We start from the raw sequence: 15,711 nt of genomic DNA, 5'->3' as shown, positions 1-15,711 counted from the left end.
TAAATTCATGCGTCTCCTCACGGTTGGTCTCATTTTGTGAGCTAACTGACATCAACAGTTCTTCGCTCCCCTTCTCCCCTGCTGGCCACGCCCACTCCTGCCCGATGCTCGCGGAGCTCCACGCCTTTTCTGAAGTAGACTTTAACCGAAATTGGGGGGTGTTATGGCCCTTTAATTTGCCAACAGGCAGTTTTTAAATAATTTAAAACCAAATATAATGAGATCACTTCATATTTTATACATTTTAAAGTTTAGTTATTTCATTTTACATCTGTTAACTTTTAAACCAAATAGGCAATTCAGTTTTCACTAAATAACTTAAAACATTAAAGTAGACACAATAGCCTACTACTTGCATTTCCTATGTGCTTTCTTTGTAGGCTATATAAAATCTAATTTGTAACAGAGATTTTTAGTGACAACAAATTTTTTCTAACATAAATATATATTTAAATTTGTTAAACGAATGGTTCTAATTCATCACCTAAAAATAAAAACAGACTAATCAATTGTATTATAGGCTACATGGATTCACATGGATCATGAAATTGATCTGGAAGGGCGCGATGGCGAGCAAAGAGATCATGCGATGACCACCGTGACATTTCACACTACTATCCCCACGTTTTGAAACTCCAAGAGTTTGGGAATTTTGGAATTCCCCAATTTATTTCATGAGGAATTCGCACGTGTGATGAACCTGTGAAGAAACATGAATGTACATTTCACACTCAATTCTGGAGCAATTCTCAATTCATATGGAGCTAACACATCATAAAGTCCTCCTATGAATCTATAAATATCTCATTAAGATTTGTTCAAGTATTGTGTTGAACATCTTGTAGACGTTTGAGGAACAAAACATTTTTTTAATGAAAGCGAAACTTAAATGCATTAATTATGAGTCTACCTGTCGCGGGAAAATCCTACGATTCTCCACACCCACTGCTGTAGAGTTATAAGCAAGTGGGAAAGCCTTTGCAATCAGATTGCCCTTTAAACACTGCAGAAGAAAGAATAAACCATAACAGCAACACGGAGAATATTTGTCAGCATGAATCCATCACCATTATTAATCCTTTGCGTTGTGTTTTCGGCGTGGTCCAGCGCGAATGGAGCTCCGACGGGCGCACATGCAGAGGTGAATTTCAGGGAGTGCAAAAGACTCTCCATCCACCTCGTAGAGATGGCGAGAGATTTATATAACAAGGTACGTTCTTGAAGGATGATAAAATCGTTCATTTTCGGTTGTTGTTATTTTATAGATGCATTCTCAAGATGTTGGTTTTATTAAAGGATTGTTATGCTCTCTGCAGGTTGAGTCTCCAAAAATGACAAGCGTCATTACCGACCTGCCAGTGACTATAAGACCGAATGACACATGTGACCCTCAGAGCCTTCAAAGCAACAAAAAGGTAAATAACAGAGATTATATTGAGAATTTGTTACACTTTACGTGAAGGTCTCATTTGTTAACAAACTAAAGTACGTTTAGGATATACAATGTTCATTAATATTTGTTAATAAAACAGTCACACACTGGCCTAGTTTACAGTACATACAGAAATAAAGGTACACGAGCTGTCACTGGGGTGGTACCTTTCAAGGGTCCATATTGGAACATCAAAAGTATATTTTAGTACCTACAAATTTTAAGAGGAACAATTTTGTACTTTTAGGTACTTATATTTACCATTGAGGTATTAATATGGACCTTTTAGGTACAAATTTGTAAAAGGTTTAAAAAGGTACCACCCCAGTGACAGCTTGCGTACCTTTATTTCTGAGAGTGTACACATGTACATTTACATTTTAAATATTAGACTTTTTGATCTTAAAAATAATAAATGAGTGACAATAACATTAAAGGTTGTTATATGAGTATCAGTTCATCTAATGTGGGTAAACAAATGAAAACCACACTCTAACAACAATGCTAGCCTACCAAAAAAAAAAAAAAGTTTCAAATTGATAGCCTAACATAAAATATTTGGTAACTGATTTAAATCATTTCTAAAAAAAAACATTTTCCTATATGTGTAGAAGATTTTAAAATTTAAATAAACTTTTAAAAATGTAAATAATAATTTGCAGAATGAAAAAAAACTTCATTTAACTTTCTTTGATGCAAATAAAGAAGTATCTTTCATATTTATCGATCAGATATTTTATAGCACAAGTCCGGCTTAAACAAAATCATCTTTATGTTGACCAATGTTCTAATTTTCACCTGTCCTTTGTATTTCAGACTTGTCAGTCAAGAATCATTCTGGCTCTGAAAAATTACAGCAGAATCTTTCACAAAGATGGCATCTTCAATAAATCAGCTTGCAGTAAATGGAGAGTAAATGCCGAACAGATCGCCAATGTTACTGGCCACCTCCTGAAAGTGCTTAAGGTGTGTGTTTTTCCATATTTTCTTTTATTATAGTGTCTAGACACCTGCCAGTTTTCATTAAGCAAGAGACAAAAAAGTAATTCCCAGAATCTGTAGCATTTCATAAATGTAAATGTAATCCTGTCACACTTTTAATTTCATTATTACCCTTGTTTGATGATCAGGAATCGGCAGTGCATGCTCCTTGGACTGCAGAAGACTGGAATGACGACTTCTTGTGTCGGGACAGCGTGGAAAGACTCTACTCCTTCTCCATCATATCTGCACGTGTGTTCTCATACCTGGCTTCTCCAGTGACTCCTGGAGTTAACCTAAAACAGTGTTAGACTGCTAGAAAATACATGTTATTTGTGATCATGTTGATCAAAATGTTCAAACAGCCTTTGCTGCTTCTACAAGGTTCTCATGTGTAATAAAAAGCATGGATTTATTAACAACTTAAAGTTGTGTTAACATTAAGAATATGATAATATATTTATTTATTGTTCTTATTTATTATTGTATTTATTGTTCAATGATTTTATATAACTTCAGAGAAGGTGTGTCATTTATAACCAATAAATCTATGAGCAAGCATTTCAGAGTTTGTCCTTCATTCATGTGCATTGTTCGTTTGCGGCAACAACAAAATGAAAAACTAACAAGTAAGCAAATCACCTTTACTACTAGTATTAATGGACAAGGAAATGGCCGGGTTAATGTTGCCAAATTTCCCAGTCTGTATTCAACAGCTCTATGTAATAGGAGAGGGAAGATGTGATTTCCATAAACATTCATACTACGCTTTTTTTTACGATGACAAGAAGCTTCCTGCAAAAAAATATGTCCCAAGCTCAAGAGATGCTGTCACCGCTCAGTGTGTATTGTCTTGATAAGGATGATGTCAGCAGAACAAAAGGGAACTCCGTTTACCATCAGGACTATAGCAAAGACAGAGGTGGCATTATTGACATTAAGCTACTTTGACAGTAAATATTATAAAACAATAATTTGGACAAATAATAAAGCGCAGACATCATCTTTTCTGACACTACTGGTAAATTGTTTAATATGGTGTCATTTATTATTATAATTTTTTTTTTTGTGGTAGTACTGTGTGAAGTTTTCCTGTGGTCACAGTGTGGAGGAAGTAGGACTGTTGCCACTACCAGTGAATCTGTAAAAAGTCTAGATATCTGATCTGATAAGGTCACTCTCTTGAAATATTTGAAATACAGACAGCATATTTAAAAAGTTAAATGTTTAATTTGTCAAATGAAGAGCCGCAAAATGAGGACACAACTTAATATAACAGTGGGCTTTAGTAGAAACACATGAGGATCAAATATCCAGTATAATATGTATTAAGTAATAATATAATAAAGAAAGTATTGAATAAAATAATATTGAGGTTTGATTTCTACAATTTTAAGTCAAATATATTATTGAATACACTGATAATACACTGAATGCATCTGCTGAGATATTATATTATAAATTATACATCCCCTAAAAACTTGCTGAGACATCTCTAAAAACCCTTACACAAAATAACACAGTTTTATTAAAAACATATTAAACAAACTAGTTTTATTAAAAATCAAATACATCATTTGATATATTTAAATAGATTATCCAGTCAAATACCTTAAAACTACTTTAAAACACTATTTTAAAAATGTTAAAAATATTTTTAATGTGATTTAATTTAATTTATTTATATTGTCAAATAATAAATAAATAAAAATAATAAAATAAATACAAAGTATTCATCTAAATATTGTATATAAATTTGTAAAATGCAGAGCAACAAAATCTGTACAACTGAATATATAAAGCAAGCTTTACTAGAAAAGCACTATGATGATCAAATATACAGTAAAATATGTGGTAAGTAATAGTGTAGTATAGAAAAGTATTGAATAAAATAATATTGAGGTTAGATTTTTACAATTTTAATTCAAATAATTTATTGAATGCACTGAATATAATACACTGAATGCATCTGCTCAGAAATTATATTATAAAGTATACATTTCCTATAAACTGGCTGAGACATGTCTCATAAAACCCTTACTTGAACCAGTGACCTTCTTGTTGTGAGGCGATCGTGCTACCCACTGCGCCACCATGACACCCAAATATTTTTATATAAATAAAATAAAATAAATACAAAGTCTTCATATAAATACAACCAGATTATTTGAAAAAAATTTAAATGTTTCATTTGTGAACAAAATGAGCATGCATTTTAAACCTGAATATAACTTGCAAGCTTAGAAATGCATGATTATAAAATATACTGTACAATGTACAAACTAGCCGAGTTAAATCCCATAAAACCCTTATACAAAATAACCTAGTTCTATACATGTATTAAAAATAAAATACATATATAATTTCATTTAGGGGCGACACAGTGGCTCAGTGGTTAGCACAGTCGCCTGACAGCAAGAAGGTCCCAGCTGGGCTAGTTGACATTTGTGTGTGGAGTTTGCATGTTCGCGTGGGTTTCCACCAGGTGCTCTGTTTTCCCCCACAGTCCAAAGACATGCGCTGTAGGTGAATTGGGTGAGCTAAATTGACCGTAGTGAATGTGTGTGAATGAGTGTGTATGGATGTTTCCCAGTACTGGGTTGCAGCTAGAAGGGCATCCGCTGTGTAAAACATATGCCGGAATAGTTGGAGGTTTATTCTGCTGTGGTGACCCCTGATGAATGAAGGGACTAAGCCAAAGGAAAATGAATTAATAAATAAATAATTTAATTTGATATAATTTTACATATTTATTTGATCCCAAATACCTAAATTCTATTTTTAAACACTATTTAAAAAATGATTTTTAAATGTGGATTAATTTTTTATAATTATTAATTTTTACAACAATTTAATAAAAAAAGTTTATCTTATCAAATAATAAAAATATACTTAAAGTAATACAAACAATTAAATAAAATATACAAAGTATTTATCTAAATATATTTATTTAATTCCTTACAAGATAAATTACACGAAATAAAAACCGAATTTTAAATTTAACAACCAACTGAAATAAAGCTTAATGTAATAATATTAATTCAAATTAAAGTACCAATATAATAAATTAAATAATGTTTGGGTAATGAAAATATAGACTCTTTATTTTATCAAATACGTAAAAATATACATGAAACAATAAACAATTATAATAAAAGTATTCATATAAATGCATTTATTTAATTTCTTCGTGATGAAAATATTACACGAAATTAAACCAAATTTTAAATAACGACCAAATAAAATAAAGCATAATGTAATAAAATAAAATAAAAAATGAAATGTTATGTTATGAATTAAATAAGATGAAGGTAATAAAATTCGATTTAATTCCAAAAATTTGTTAAATAAATACATGTTAATAAATTTTATCATAAAATGTCCATATAACAACCAAATACAATGAAGTATAACATAATAAAATAAATAAAATTGTGTGTTTGTAAAATAACAAAGTTAAATCCTCGTGGCGTAAACGAGGCATCAGGTCAGGGGGGGGCGAAGAGAGTCTAGGGCTGTGTTTCAAAACCGCTTCCTCTAGATCCCGTCACTATCACGTGCCCGCTTTCTAGTGCGCGTTCGCGATGCTGTCTACCCAGGCAGCTCAGTAGTTTTTCAAACACCGCCGCAGACGCTTTATTTCCTGGTTACTTCGCAAGGTGGGTGGCTGTCATATGACAACATTAGTTCTTTATTTACACCACTTAAACGCGCTAATAGCTTGTATTTTGGGCTGTTTTCATTGCATGCTTCATTTGTTTTTACTTCAGACGTGACTCTTTAATGGCGCACTTTCTTCGGCTTTTATTAGCAGCGACTGAACTATTAATGAATCCACTAGCCTGATGGCTAGCAGTGCTCAGATGACAAACCAGCATCAATAACACGCATTAAGACCCCGCAGATTATATATTACTAGACATATCTAAATAACAGTGAGCAGAAGTGGTCGTCGAGGAAAGTAAATGTGCTGTAATTGTGTTCACTCATGTAACTTGGTTTGAGGAGTGTGGTGTCAGTCAAAGGGCATCCTTATTTGTTTTTTTAATGGCTTCGGGTTTTTGCATGAAGGATATCACGATCCTATTTAACACTTGGTGAATAAGTTCAAATCTAACAATAATACGGATATAATAATATGTTAATTATTCATATTATTAATAAGAATATGTTCATGTTGTCAGTTTAATACAGAAACATTTAATTTGTTCTAGGATTGTCATTATGTTGTACAATTTTGGGAAACATATTGACTCATTTAGTAATGATAATATGTAACATGATATATTTGTTACGTTGTCATATATGTCATTTTCTTTTGGCTTAGTCCCTTTATTCATCAGGGGTTGCCACAGCGGAATGAACCTCCAACTTATCCAGCATATGTTTTACACAGCAGATGCCCTTTTAGCTGCAACCCAGTACTGGGAAACATCCATACACACTTGTTCACACACATACACTACGGCCAGTTTAGTTTATTCAATTCACCTATAGCACATGTCTTTGGACTGTGGGGTTAAACCAGAGCGCTCGGAGAAAACCCACACGATCACAGGGCGAACATGCAAACTCCACACAGAAATGCCAACTGACCCAGCTGGGACTCAGTGACCAGCGACCTTCTTGTTGTGAGGCAACAGTCAGTGCTAACCACTGAGCTACCGTGCCACCCCTTTGAATGATTTATTTTTATTTATTATGGATCTGTTCTACTTATAGAAATGCTTGTTTGGTTATAAATCTTATTTATTTTCTTTGTAAATTCTTTTTTTTATAATTCTTTTTTTAGGAGTTTTTCACCTTTATTATGACAGGATAGTAGAGAACTCAGACAGGAAAGCATTGGGAGCAGAGAGAGGGGAATGATCAGCAAAGGACCTCGAGCTGGGAATCGAACTCGGGTAGCCGTAGCACGTTGGTGCTATATGTCAGCGCACAGTAACACTAGGCTACTGGTGCCAACATTTTCTTTGTAAATTCTATATCCACAAATCTAAATCTACTGATTCCAACCCATATTTTTCATTCATTCATTCATTCATTCATTCATTCATTCATTTTCTTGTTGGCTTAGTCCCTTTATTAATCCAGGGTTGCCACAGCGGAATGAACCGCCAACTTATCCAGCAAGTTTTTTACGCAGCGGATGCCCTTCCAGCCGCAACCCATCTCTGGGAAACCATATTTTTCATTTTTTTCTTATTTTTTTGCAAGAATTTAGTCATTATTTAAATTCATTTTCATTATCTGAAAATAAGGAACCAGAGCTATAGGGCTGTGTGATTAGTCAATTCGCAATCGCAGTTTTAAATGTTGCGATTAGCTAATCGTAAGGGGCTGAGATATGGAACATATATGTATTATTTATTTTCCCCGCCCAGAGCAAATGTGTGACTGCCGTCTGTGTGCGACAGTCTTACTAGCTAATTGAGTGAGCTCACTTTTGTTCTGCCCAATCAGAATTGCGCAACTGAACTATGCAGAACAGCCACAATAAAAAAGAAACAGGAAAGCGTGGACAATTAGGATGAAGGCGTCTGCTGCTTCAGAAGCAATAATAGACAAATATCAAAGGAAAACAGCATGTCTGTAATATGGGAATATTTTAGTTTCCAAAAGTCGCAGACATCGAACAAAAACAGTTCATTTTCATGAACTGTTGCAGAATTGTTGCCACGGCTTACAGATTATTGAGCTGAAGCTTGACTACTAAATTAAAGCGCAAATCAAATCGCAATATCTGTCAGAAAAATCGCACTTAGATGTTTTCTCCAAATCGCACAGCCCTACAGAGCGATGTCATTTTGTAAGGACTTTAATAATTAAAAAAAAAGAAGGATCTCACGACTGTTGTTTTCATGCAGGATGAATGTGGGCGTTGCTCACAGCGAGGTGAACCCGAACACGCGGGTGATGAACAGCCGGGGAATCTGGCTGGCCTACCTGCTGCTCACCACCGCCCTGCATGTGGTGCTGCTCAGCATCCCGTTTCTCAGCGTGCCGGTGGTCTGGACGCTCACCAATATCATTCACAACCTGGTCAGTGCAGGCGAGAAATCATTCTAGTGGTGTGTCTCTTTAAAAACAAAAACATGAAAGAGATTGTGACAGAATGATTGACTACCCTTTTATTATGTTTGAAGCTGTTTTTGCCCCATTGACTTCCAGTATAACCACATTTTTTGATTGCAAAGCTATGATGCCACATATTCATGCATTCTTGATTGTTGGGGGTTTTCGAAGTTGGGAAGAGATCATCTTAACGGTTGTTCATCAGTTAGCAGCTTTAACCCTTTAGATACCTTTTAGGCAACCCTTTACCTTTTAGGCATGTGCAAAATAGTTTCTGGCATTTATATGGAGTTCTATGGAGTAAAACAGCATATTGTAAATACACTTACTATGTTCTGAGAGCTGTGGTGCTTATCTTTTATTTTCTCAAACATATCTAGGTAAGTATGCATATGTCGCTCTTACACACAGACACACAAACACACACACACACACACATTATACTTCATATGAAAGCCAGAAACGAAGCATTTATTTTGCTCTGTAACTGATGATCAACAGTAAAAATCACAAATTGTTTCTCTTTCCAACAGGAAAAACCACGGATAGTCAAGAATGCATGATTATTTGGTGTCATGGCTTTGCAATCAAAAAATGTCGTAATATTGGAAGTCAATGGAGCAAAAAACGGCATGAACATAAAGGGTAGTCAATTTATGTGTTGTTGAATTGCAAGGCCATTTTTCTATAACATTAATTTAGGTGTACTAGTTTTTGGAGTGTTATCATAAGTTATTTTCTTAGATAAGCTCCATGTTTGACTTCAGTACTGACTAATCTAATGAGTATGCACAAATATATTATTGTATATTAAAAATAAACATTTTAAAGAGAGATTTGTGAGGGGTGTACTTATATATGCTGAGCACTGTATGTGTCAAAATAAGGTTTGTCACCAAAATCATTCCTTTTGCTGAAACACAGTAAAAGTTGTGGCCAAATAAAGCCTCAAAATGACCCCAAAGTGAATGAAAACATCCGTGTCAGCACACAAGGGATAATTAAAAACGACAGTGTCAGAATTCAATTTTTTCTCCCTTAATTGAGGTATAAACTCCAACTTACTGTTTCATTTTTCATTCCATGGCAGAAACAACAAAACAGAATTGAGAAATGTAAACTCATATTATTATATTTTTTTAAATAAAAGCAGAATTAAGAGAAGAAACTAAATAATTTTCCAAGACAGAGTTTAAAAATCTGACATGTAAACTCAATAACTCAAGTCAAGATTTTGAGATGTATCCTCCTAATTTAAGGAAACAAGTTGGAATTGTTATATATAAACTGAAATGTCAGAATTGGGAAATGAAAACTTGCAATTCCCAGGAAAAGTCAGGCAAAATTGTGCAATGTAAAGAATTCCAAAGGAGAAAAGAAAAAGTCTAATTGATTTTGACATTTAAACTTAAAGGAAATTGCAAAATGTAAAACTCAGAATTGTAAAATGTGAAAATTCTGACAAAAAAAGTCAGTATTGTGGGATGTAAACCCAGAGTTCCACAAATTTTTTTAGGGGAGATTTTTAGTTTGAACTCATTATTCCCATGAAAAGTTGCCAGATGTAAACTCCTAATTCCTAGAGGGAAAAAATTATATAATGTTCATTCAGATTTCCGTGCAATAAAAATAGAAATTGCAAAAAATAAACTCCAAAAATTGCCTTAAATATCCAGTCACAGTCCTAAAAGAAGTCCAAAATGTGCAATAAAAAATTACAATTTAGAGAAGAAGACTTGTGAGATGGAAGCTTAGTTTTATGAAAATTAAACTCAGAACTCCACGGTAGAGATCTGTGCGGGACTAAATTTTTTATCCGAATTTCGCAAGGTTTTATTAAACACCCAACCGCTCCCGAAGTATATTCAGTCTTTGTTCACCCGCTTCCCGCCCCGCCCCGTTTGCTTCCCGACCTGACCGTTCCCGCTAAATTTAGATCTGGTTTCCAAAATCTCACATTAAAATTGGGTACTACCAAAAGAAAGAGATATCAGATAAAAGTGTAGGGTGTGCAAGGATTGTAGGCTAAATGTCAGTTTTGTTTGCCCCTTTGTGATGAGACATGAGTGCGGAGTGATGTGTGGTGAGGTTTATGGCTGGTGAGGCCCTCTTTCAAAGTCAGATTTACAAAAAAATCCACTCAATATATTTGCCAACTACTGATTGTGTTTCATATATCATATCAGCATTATTTCTATACACAAAGCAGGTACATATTGGGCCAAGGAATAATGTAAAATGAATAGCGATTAAATATGCCTCCAGCTGAATGCTACAGTCCAGACAGCCTATAAGAAGCGACACACAGCACCACAGTGGATGCGCACACTCTCTCTCTCTCTCTTTATATATATCTTGGGAGCGCTATATTGTTAGACCACCCGCTCCCGTTCAAATTATACCAGTTACCGACTGCAACTACGTTTTATTCAGAAATTTATTTGCAGACCTCTACTCCACAGGAGAAATATCGCAATTGCTAAACAAAAAGACTTTCTAATAAAAAAAAGATTTCTAATAAAAAAAGATTTCTAATAAAAAATTCAGTATTGTAAAATTAAAAACAGGAAAAAAGAAGAGTTAGTTGTGTGTTAACCTTTATCTCTCATCTCATGTCATGTCTTTGCTGTCCAGGCGATGTATCTGTTTTTACACACAGTCAAAGGCACACCGTTTGAAACACCAGACCAAGGCAAAGCACGTTTGCTCACACACTGGGAACAGATGGACTACGGCATTCAGTTCACAGCATCCAGAAAGTTCCTCACCATCTCACCTATTGTACTGTGAGTCATAATCTATTTGTTCATTAAATTGTAGAAACTGCAACACATTAATTTATTATGCTATTGATACATGATACAGTCAGAATTATTAGACCGCTTGTATTTTTTTCCCCCAATTTCTGTTTAACAGAGAGAAGATTTTTTCAACACATTTCTAAATATAATAGTTTTAATAACTCATCTCTAATAACTGATTTATTTTATCTTTGCCATGATGATAATGAAATAATATTTGACTAGATATTTTTCAAGACACTTCTATACAGCTTAAAGTGAAATTTAAAGGCTTAACTAGGTTAATTAGGTTAATTAGGCAGGTTAGGGTAAATAGGCAAGTTATTGTATAATGATGGTTTGTTCTGTAGACTAAGGGGCTAATAATTTTGTCCCTAAAGTTGTGTTTGAAAAATTAAAAACTGCTTTTATTCTAGCCGAAATAAAAACAAATAAAACTTTTTCCAGAAAAAAAAATATTATCAGACATATGGTGAAAATTTTCTTGCTCTGTTAAACATCATTTGCAAAATATTTAAAAAAGAAGAAAAAAAATCAAAGGGGGCTAATCATTCTGACCTCACCTGTACAGTTAAAGTCAAAATTACCAGCCCTCTTGTTCAATTTTTCCCTTTTTAAAAAATATTTTCCAAATGATGTTTAACAGAGCAAGGAAATTTTCACAGTATGCCTGATAACATTTTTTTCTTCTGGAGAAAGTCTTATTTGTTTTATTTTGGCTAGATTAAAAGCAGTTTTTCCTTTTTTAAAAACCATTTAAGGTCAAAATTATTAGCTCCTTTAAGCAATATATATTTAGATTGTCTACAGAACAAACTATAATTATATAATGACTTGCCTAATTACCCTAACCTGCCTAGTTACCCTGATTAAGCCTTTAAATGTCACTTTAAGCTGTATAGAAGTGTCTTGAAAAACATCTAGTTAAATATTGTGTACTGCCATCAAGTCAAAGATAAAAGAAATCAGTAATTAGAAATGAGTTATTGAAACTATTATGCTTAGAAATGTGTTGCTTCCCATTAAAAACATTTGGGAAGAATAAACAGGAGGCTCATAAGCCTGTATATATTTTATAATACTTTAATTAAGATCTGTTTTTTTTTTAAATATAGGTACATCTTGGCTAGCTTCTACACCAAATATGACACCACCCACTTCCTAGTCAACACAGGCTCGCTACTAAGTGTCCTCCTTCCCAAGTTGCCTCAGTTTCATGGAGTTCGTCTGTTTGGTATAAATAAATACTGATGAGACACTTCAGCACTCTCATGGAGGGAATATAGCATTATGGAGATGAGATGACTGAAGTTACTTTACTCTCCATATGATGCTTCTTTGGGCCCGAAAGGCCTTTAAGGAACCAAATCTGCACTGGACTCAAGTACACTATTTAAAAAAAGGCCTTCCACGCTCAGGTTCATTCAATCTGTGGCATTTTTTTTTTTTTAATCCTGTCTTATGTCTGATTTTTTTTCTGGTTAATAATGGTTAAATAAGGGTTTCTTAAATTCATCACATTCAAGGATGCTATTGACTGCATCAGACAATGTGCCAGTTATCATCATCATCATCATCATCCGCTGATGTTCAATTTTATTAAGGTCACTTTTCATAAACCCACATGATCGTGCATAACTATATTCAGACAGGTTTCTTTTGCATCAGTGTTCTGGTTTATATTACACAGGCAGCCACAGTAAATAAGATGCGTCTGATCATAAAAACAAAACAATAGGTTGTTTAGATTTTAATTTGAATTGTGTCCGTTGCATTTTTCATTTCATTTGCTCCGAAGCTGCAAAACAGCAATCTGTGATCAAGTGAATGTGAATCTGCTTTCTCTTAAGTTTATTGCTAAAGCTGTAATGAGTTGATTATCCTGTATTTATTTTCTTTTCATGACACATTCCAATCTGAAGTAATTGCCAAGGTGAAAGTTTATTATTATTATTAATGCTATTATTATTATATATACTTTTAACATGTCTGCATGGGTCATGTTTGTTTGCTATACAAAAGTGAAAGTATGTACCGTGGGGAACACAAGTCCACATTAATATAGAAGTTAAAGCTGGATATAAGTTGAAAGTTTTAGTTTTTTTTTTACACATTTGAAAATAAAGAAATATTAAAATGTATAATAATAAATATTCTTCACTTTTCCATTTTTTAAGGAAGTAAGCTGGCCGTTTTAGTACGTACTCCTTGCTAGAACCAGTTGGACCTCTTTTGTCTTCAGAATTGTCTTAATTCTTTGTGGCACAGATTCAAGAACATATTTACATAAGCTGTGCATACATTTCTGTGCATTATATCAGCTGCACAACCCTGTTGTGAATCTCCCGTCCCATAACAGCTCAAAGCTGCTCTATTGGATTGAGATTGTCGTAGTTGCCGGCGTTTTCATTTATCAACGACAAATCAGACGGGAGGTTTTGAAGACAAGAAAATAGACTTTATTAACACATAATAAAGCAGAGAAAGTGGAGAGCAGACCTCGGAGCAATCTGACGTCTCTCCTGGACAGTTCCTGCAGTGTCTGTGTTCTTCACAATCTTCATACAGATTTTTTTTACCCCACCTCTAGGTGTCTCGTTTTAACTTCTGACCATCTTTGGATGAGTTTTTACTTTCAGGTGGCTTTTTTTTTCAGGTGGCTCTTAGCCCGCTAGCTAAGCAACTGTTTTCACATCAGAGATGTCACTTCATAGATGCAACTTCTTCTAAGTGTTTACATACATTCAGGGTTCATACAGTCATGGAAAAACTGGAAAAGTCATGGGATTTTGACATGGCATTTTCCAGGCCTAGAAAAATTGAGGAAAAACAGAAAAACCCACAAGGTTTTGGAAAAGTCATGGTAATTACATTTACATTTGGCAGATATTTTTGCCAAAAGCGACTTAAGCTGCGGTCACACTAGATCTTGTGCTTGCAAAATTCAGTTTTACGACGCTGTGAAAAGGGGCGGGGTTAAACAATATGATTTGACGTTAATAAAAGCGAGCGATTGCTCCTTATTTTAAATGATCTTCTATTGGTCTAACGCAATCACCTGATGTGATTTCACAGGTTAGAATTCACCAAGCTTGAACTTTCGAATGCAGTGAAATGCGAAACTTGTTGCACGTGCTTGCGTTTCTGGTCTGCTGCATTCGCATGCCTAGGAAGTCTAGAGTGAAAAGTGCAGTGTGATCACGGCTTTACAATAGAAGTAGTTTTACCTACTATTATTAGTTTAACAAACTATTAACATCATCTAAATTTAGTTTGACAAATATCTGTATACTGGAATGGAGGTAAGTTGTTTTTACTTCTTTTCTTTTCCTGGCCAAAAACATGCTCTCACATTATTTATTAGTGCTTGATAAGCATCATCTATTTCACATACATCTAAAAAATAAATTGAAACTATCATATGCTGTAATAAATCTAAACGTTTCTTATGATTTACCACGTATACGTAGACATTAAATGAAACATTGTCATAAAAATTGACTTGAAAGTCCTGGAAAAGTCATGGATATTTTATAGTAAAAATATGTATGAACCCTGCACATTGTCATGATGGTATAATCTTGATAATATGTTAGTCACTCTCCTGAATGCCTTTCACAGATACAGCTTCATATGTGTGCGTTTTACATATGCAACCAATGTTTTACATATAAAGTCATTCTCCAGCAGCTCCTCACAATGGTGACCTCACACATTACTCAGCATGACAGCCATCCTACACACATCACCAAGAAAGGTGACCTTTCTTCTCAAAATACATCACCAGTTGTTGCCCTTTTTCCTCAAAATACATGTCTACACATCTCTAGATGGTTAAATAGGTTGACATGTTTACTACACATTTTAAAAGAATAAAAAAATCTTCGAGATCTAGTGATTGTGGAGGTCATTTAGGTAAAGTTAACTTAATGTTAGTGAAACCAGTTACAGGAACTAACCGTCACACAATCATACTGTGGTCATAAAGACATGGCCTGCTACAAGACTCGGATATTCTTTGTGGCATTTAAAGGGACAGTTCACACAAAAATGAACATGTTCTCGCCATCAAGTGGTTCCAAACCTTTGAGTTTCTTCACGCTTCTGTTGAACACAAAATAAGATATTTTGAAGAAAGCTGAAGCAATTGACAGCTAAAGGAGAAGTGTCTTGCAATGGGTACAGGTTTACAAAATGTTTTAAATATCTTCTCTTGTGTTTGACAGAAGAAACAAGCTCTTAAATGTTTAAAAGAAGTAAAGGTTGAGTAAATGATGATAGAATTTTCTTTTTTTTTGGGGTGAACAGTGTGGTCATTGTCTTATAAAAATGGACTTATGTCTTATGGTCCTTAAGTGCACTACACCACCAACAGTAGGAACCATAGCAACTTAGGGCAGGATATTCATGCTTGAATATTGT

The 15,711-nt window shown here is 34.2% G+C and overlaps 2 protein-coding genes across 3 annotated transcripts; both read left to right on the top strand.

The window, feature by feature from the left end:
* Positions 1 to 29: 29 nt before the first annotated feature.
* Positions 30 to 2,974, top strand: LOC147831325 (uncharacterized). The gene is made up of 4 exons (XM_087307474.1): positions 30 to 1,210; positions 1,317 to 1,415; positions 2,249 to 2,398; positions 2,563 to 2,974. Exons 1-4 carry the CDS (start codon positions 1,055 to 1,057, stop codon positions 2,722 to 2,724), a joined length of 567 nt encoding a protein of 188 aa, XP_087163600.1. The 5' UTR covers positions 30 to 1,054; the 3' UTR covers positions 2,725 to 2,974.
* A 3,090-nt stretch (positions 2,975 to 6,064) lies between these two features.
* Positions 6,065 to 13,440, top strand: ormdl2 (ORMDL sphingolipid biosynthesis regulator 2). 2 transcript variants are annotated; one of them, NM_001040048.1, is given in 4 exon segments: positions 6,065 to 6,072; positions 8,281 to 8,455; positions 11,123 to 11,274; positions 12,405 to 13,430. In NM_001040048.1, coding segments are annotated over 3 exon segments (462 nt in total). In that variant the 5' UTR covers positions 6,065 to 6,072; position 8,281; the 3' UTR covers positions 12,541 to 13,430.
* Positions 13,441 to 15,711: the final 2,271 nt, after the last annotated feature.

The sequence above is a fragment of the Danio rerio genome, chromosome 23, assembly GCF_052040795.2.
Source record: "Danio rerio strain M-AB ecotype USA chromosome 23, GRCz13ab, whole genome shotgun sequence".
NCBI classification, from domain to species: Eukaryota; Metazoa; Chordata; class Actinopteri; order Cypriniformes; family Danionidae; genus Danio; species Danio rerio.
Note: the sequence above shows the minus strand (reverse complement) of the source record. Positions and strands in the feature narration are given on the sequence as shown.

Excerpts from the sequence above, each read along its gene's own strand:
- ormdl2 (XM_087306166.1), top strand. The coding sequence starts at position 8,282 with ATGAATGTGGGCGTTGCTCACAGCGAGGTGAACCCGAACACGCGGGTG. Across the intron at positions 8,456-11,122 it reads CCAATATCATTCACAACCTG|GCGATGTATCTGTTTTTACA; the intron begins GTCAGTGCAGGC and ends TTTGCTGTCCAG. Across the intron at positions 11,275-12,404 it reads ACCATCTCACCTATTGTACT|GTACATCTTGGCTAGCTTCT; the intron begins GTGAGTCATAAT and ends TTTTAAATATAG.
- LOC147831325 (XM_087307474.1), top strand. The coding sequence starts at position 1,055 with ATGAATCCATCACCATTATTAATCCTTTGCGTTGTGTTTTCGGCGTGG. Across the intron at positions 1,211-1,316 it reads CGAGAGATTTATATAACAAG|GTTGAGTCTCCAAAAATGAC; the intron begins GTACGTTCTTGA and ends TGCTCTCTGCAG. Across the intron at positions 1,416-2,248 it reads GCCTTCAAAGCAACAAAAAG|ACTTGTCAGTCAAGAATCAT; the intron begins GTAAATAACAGA and ends TTTGTATTTCAG.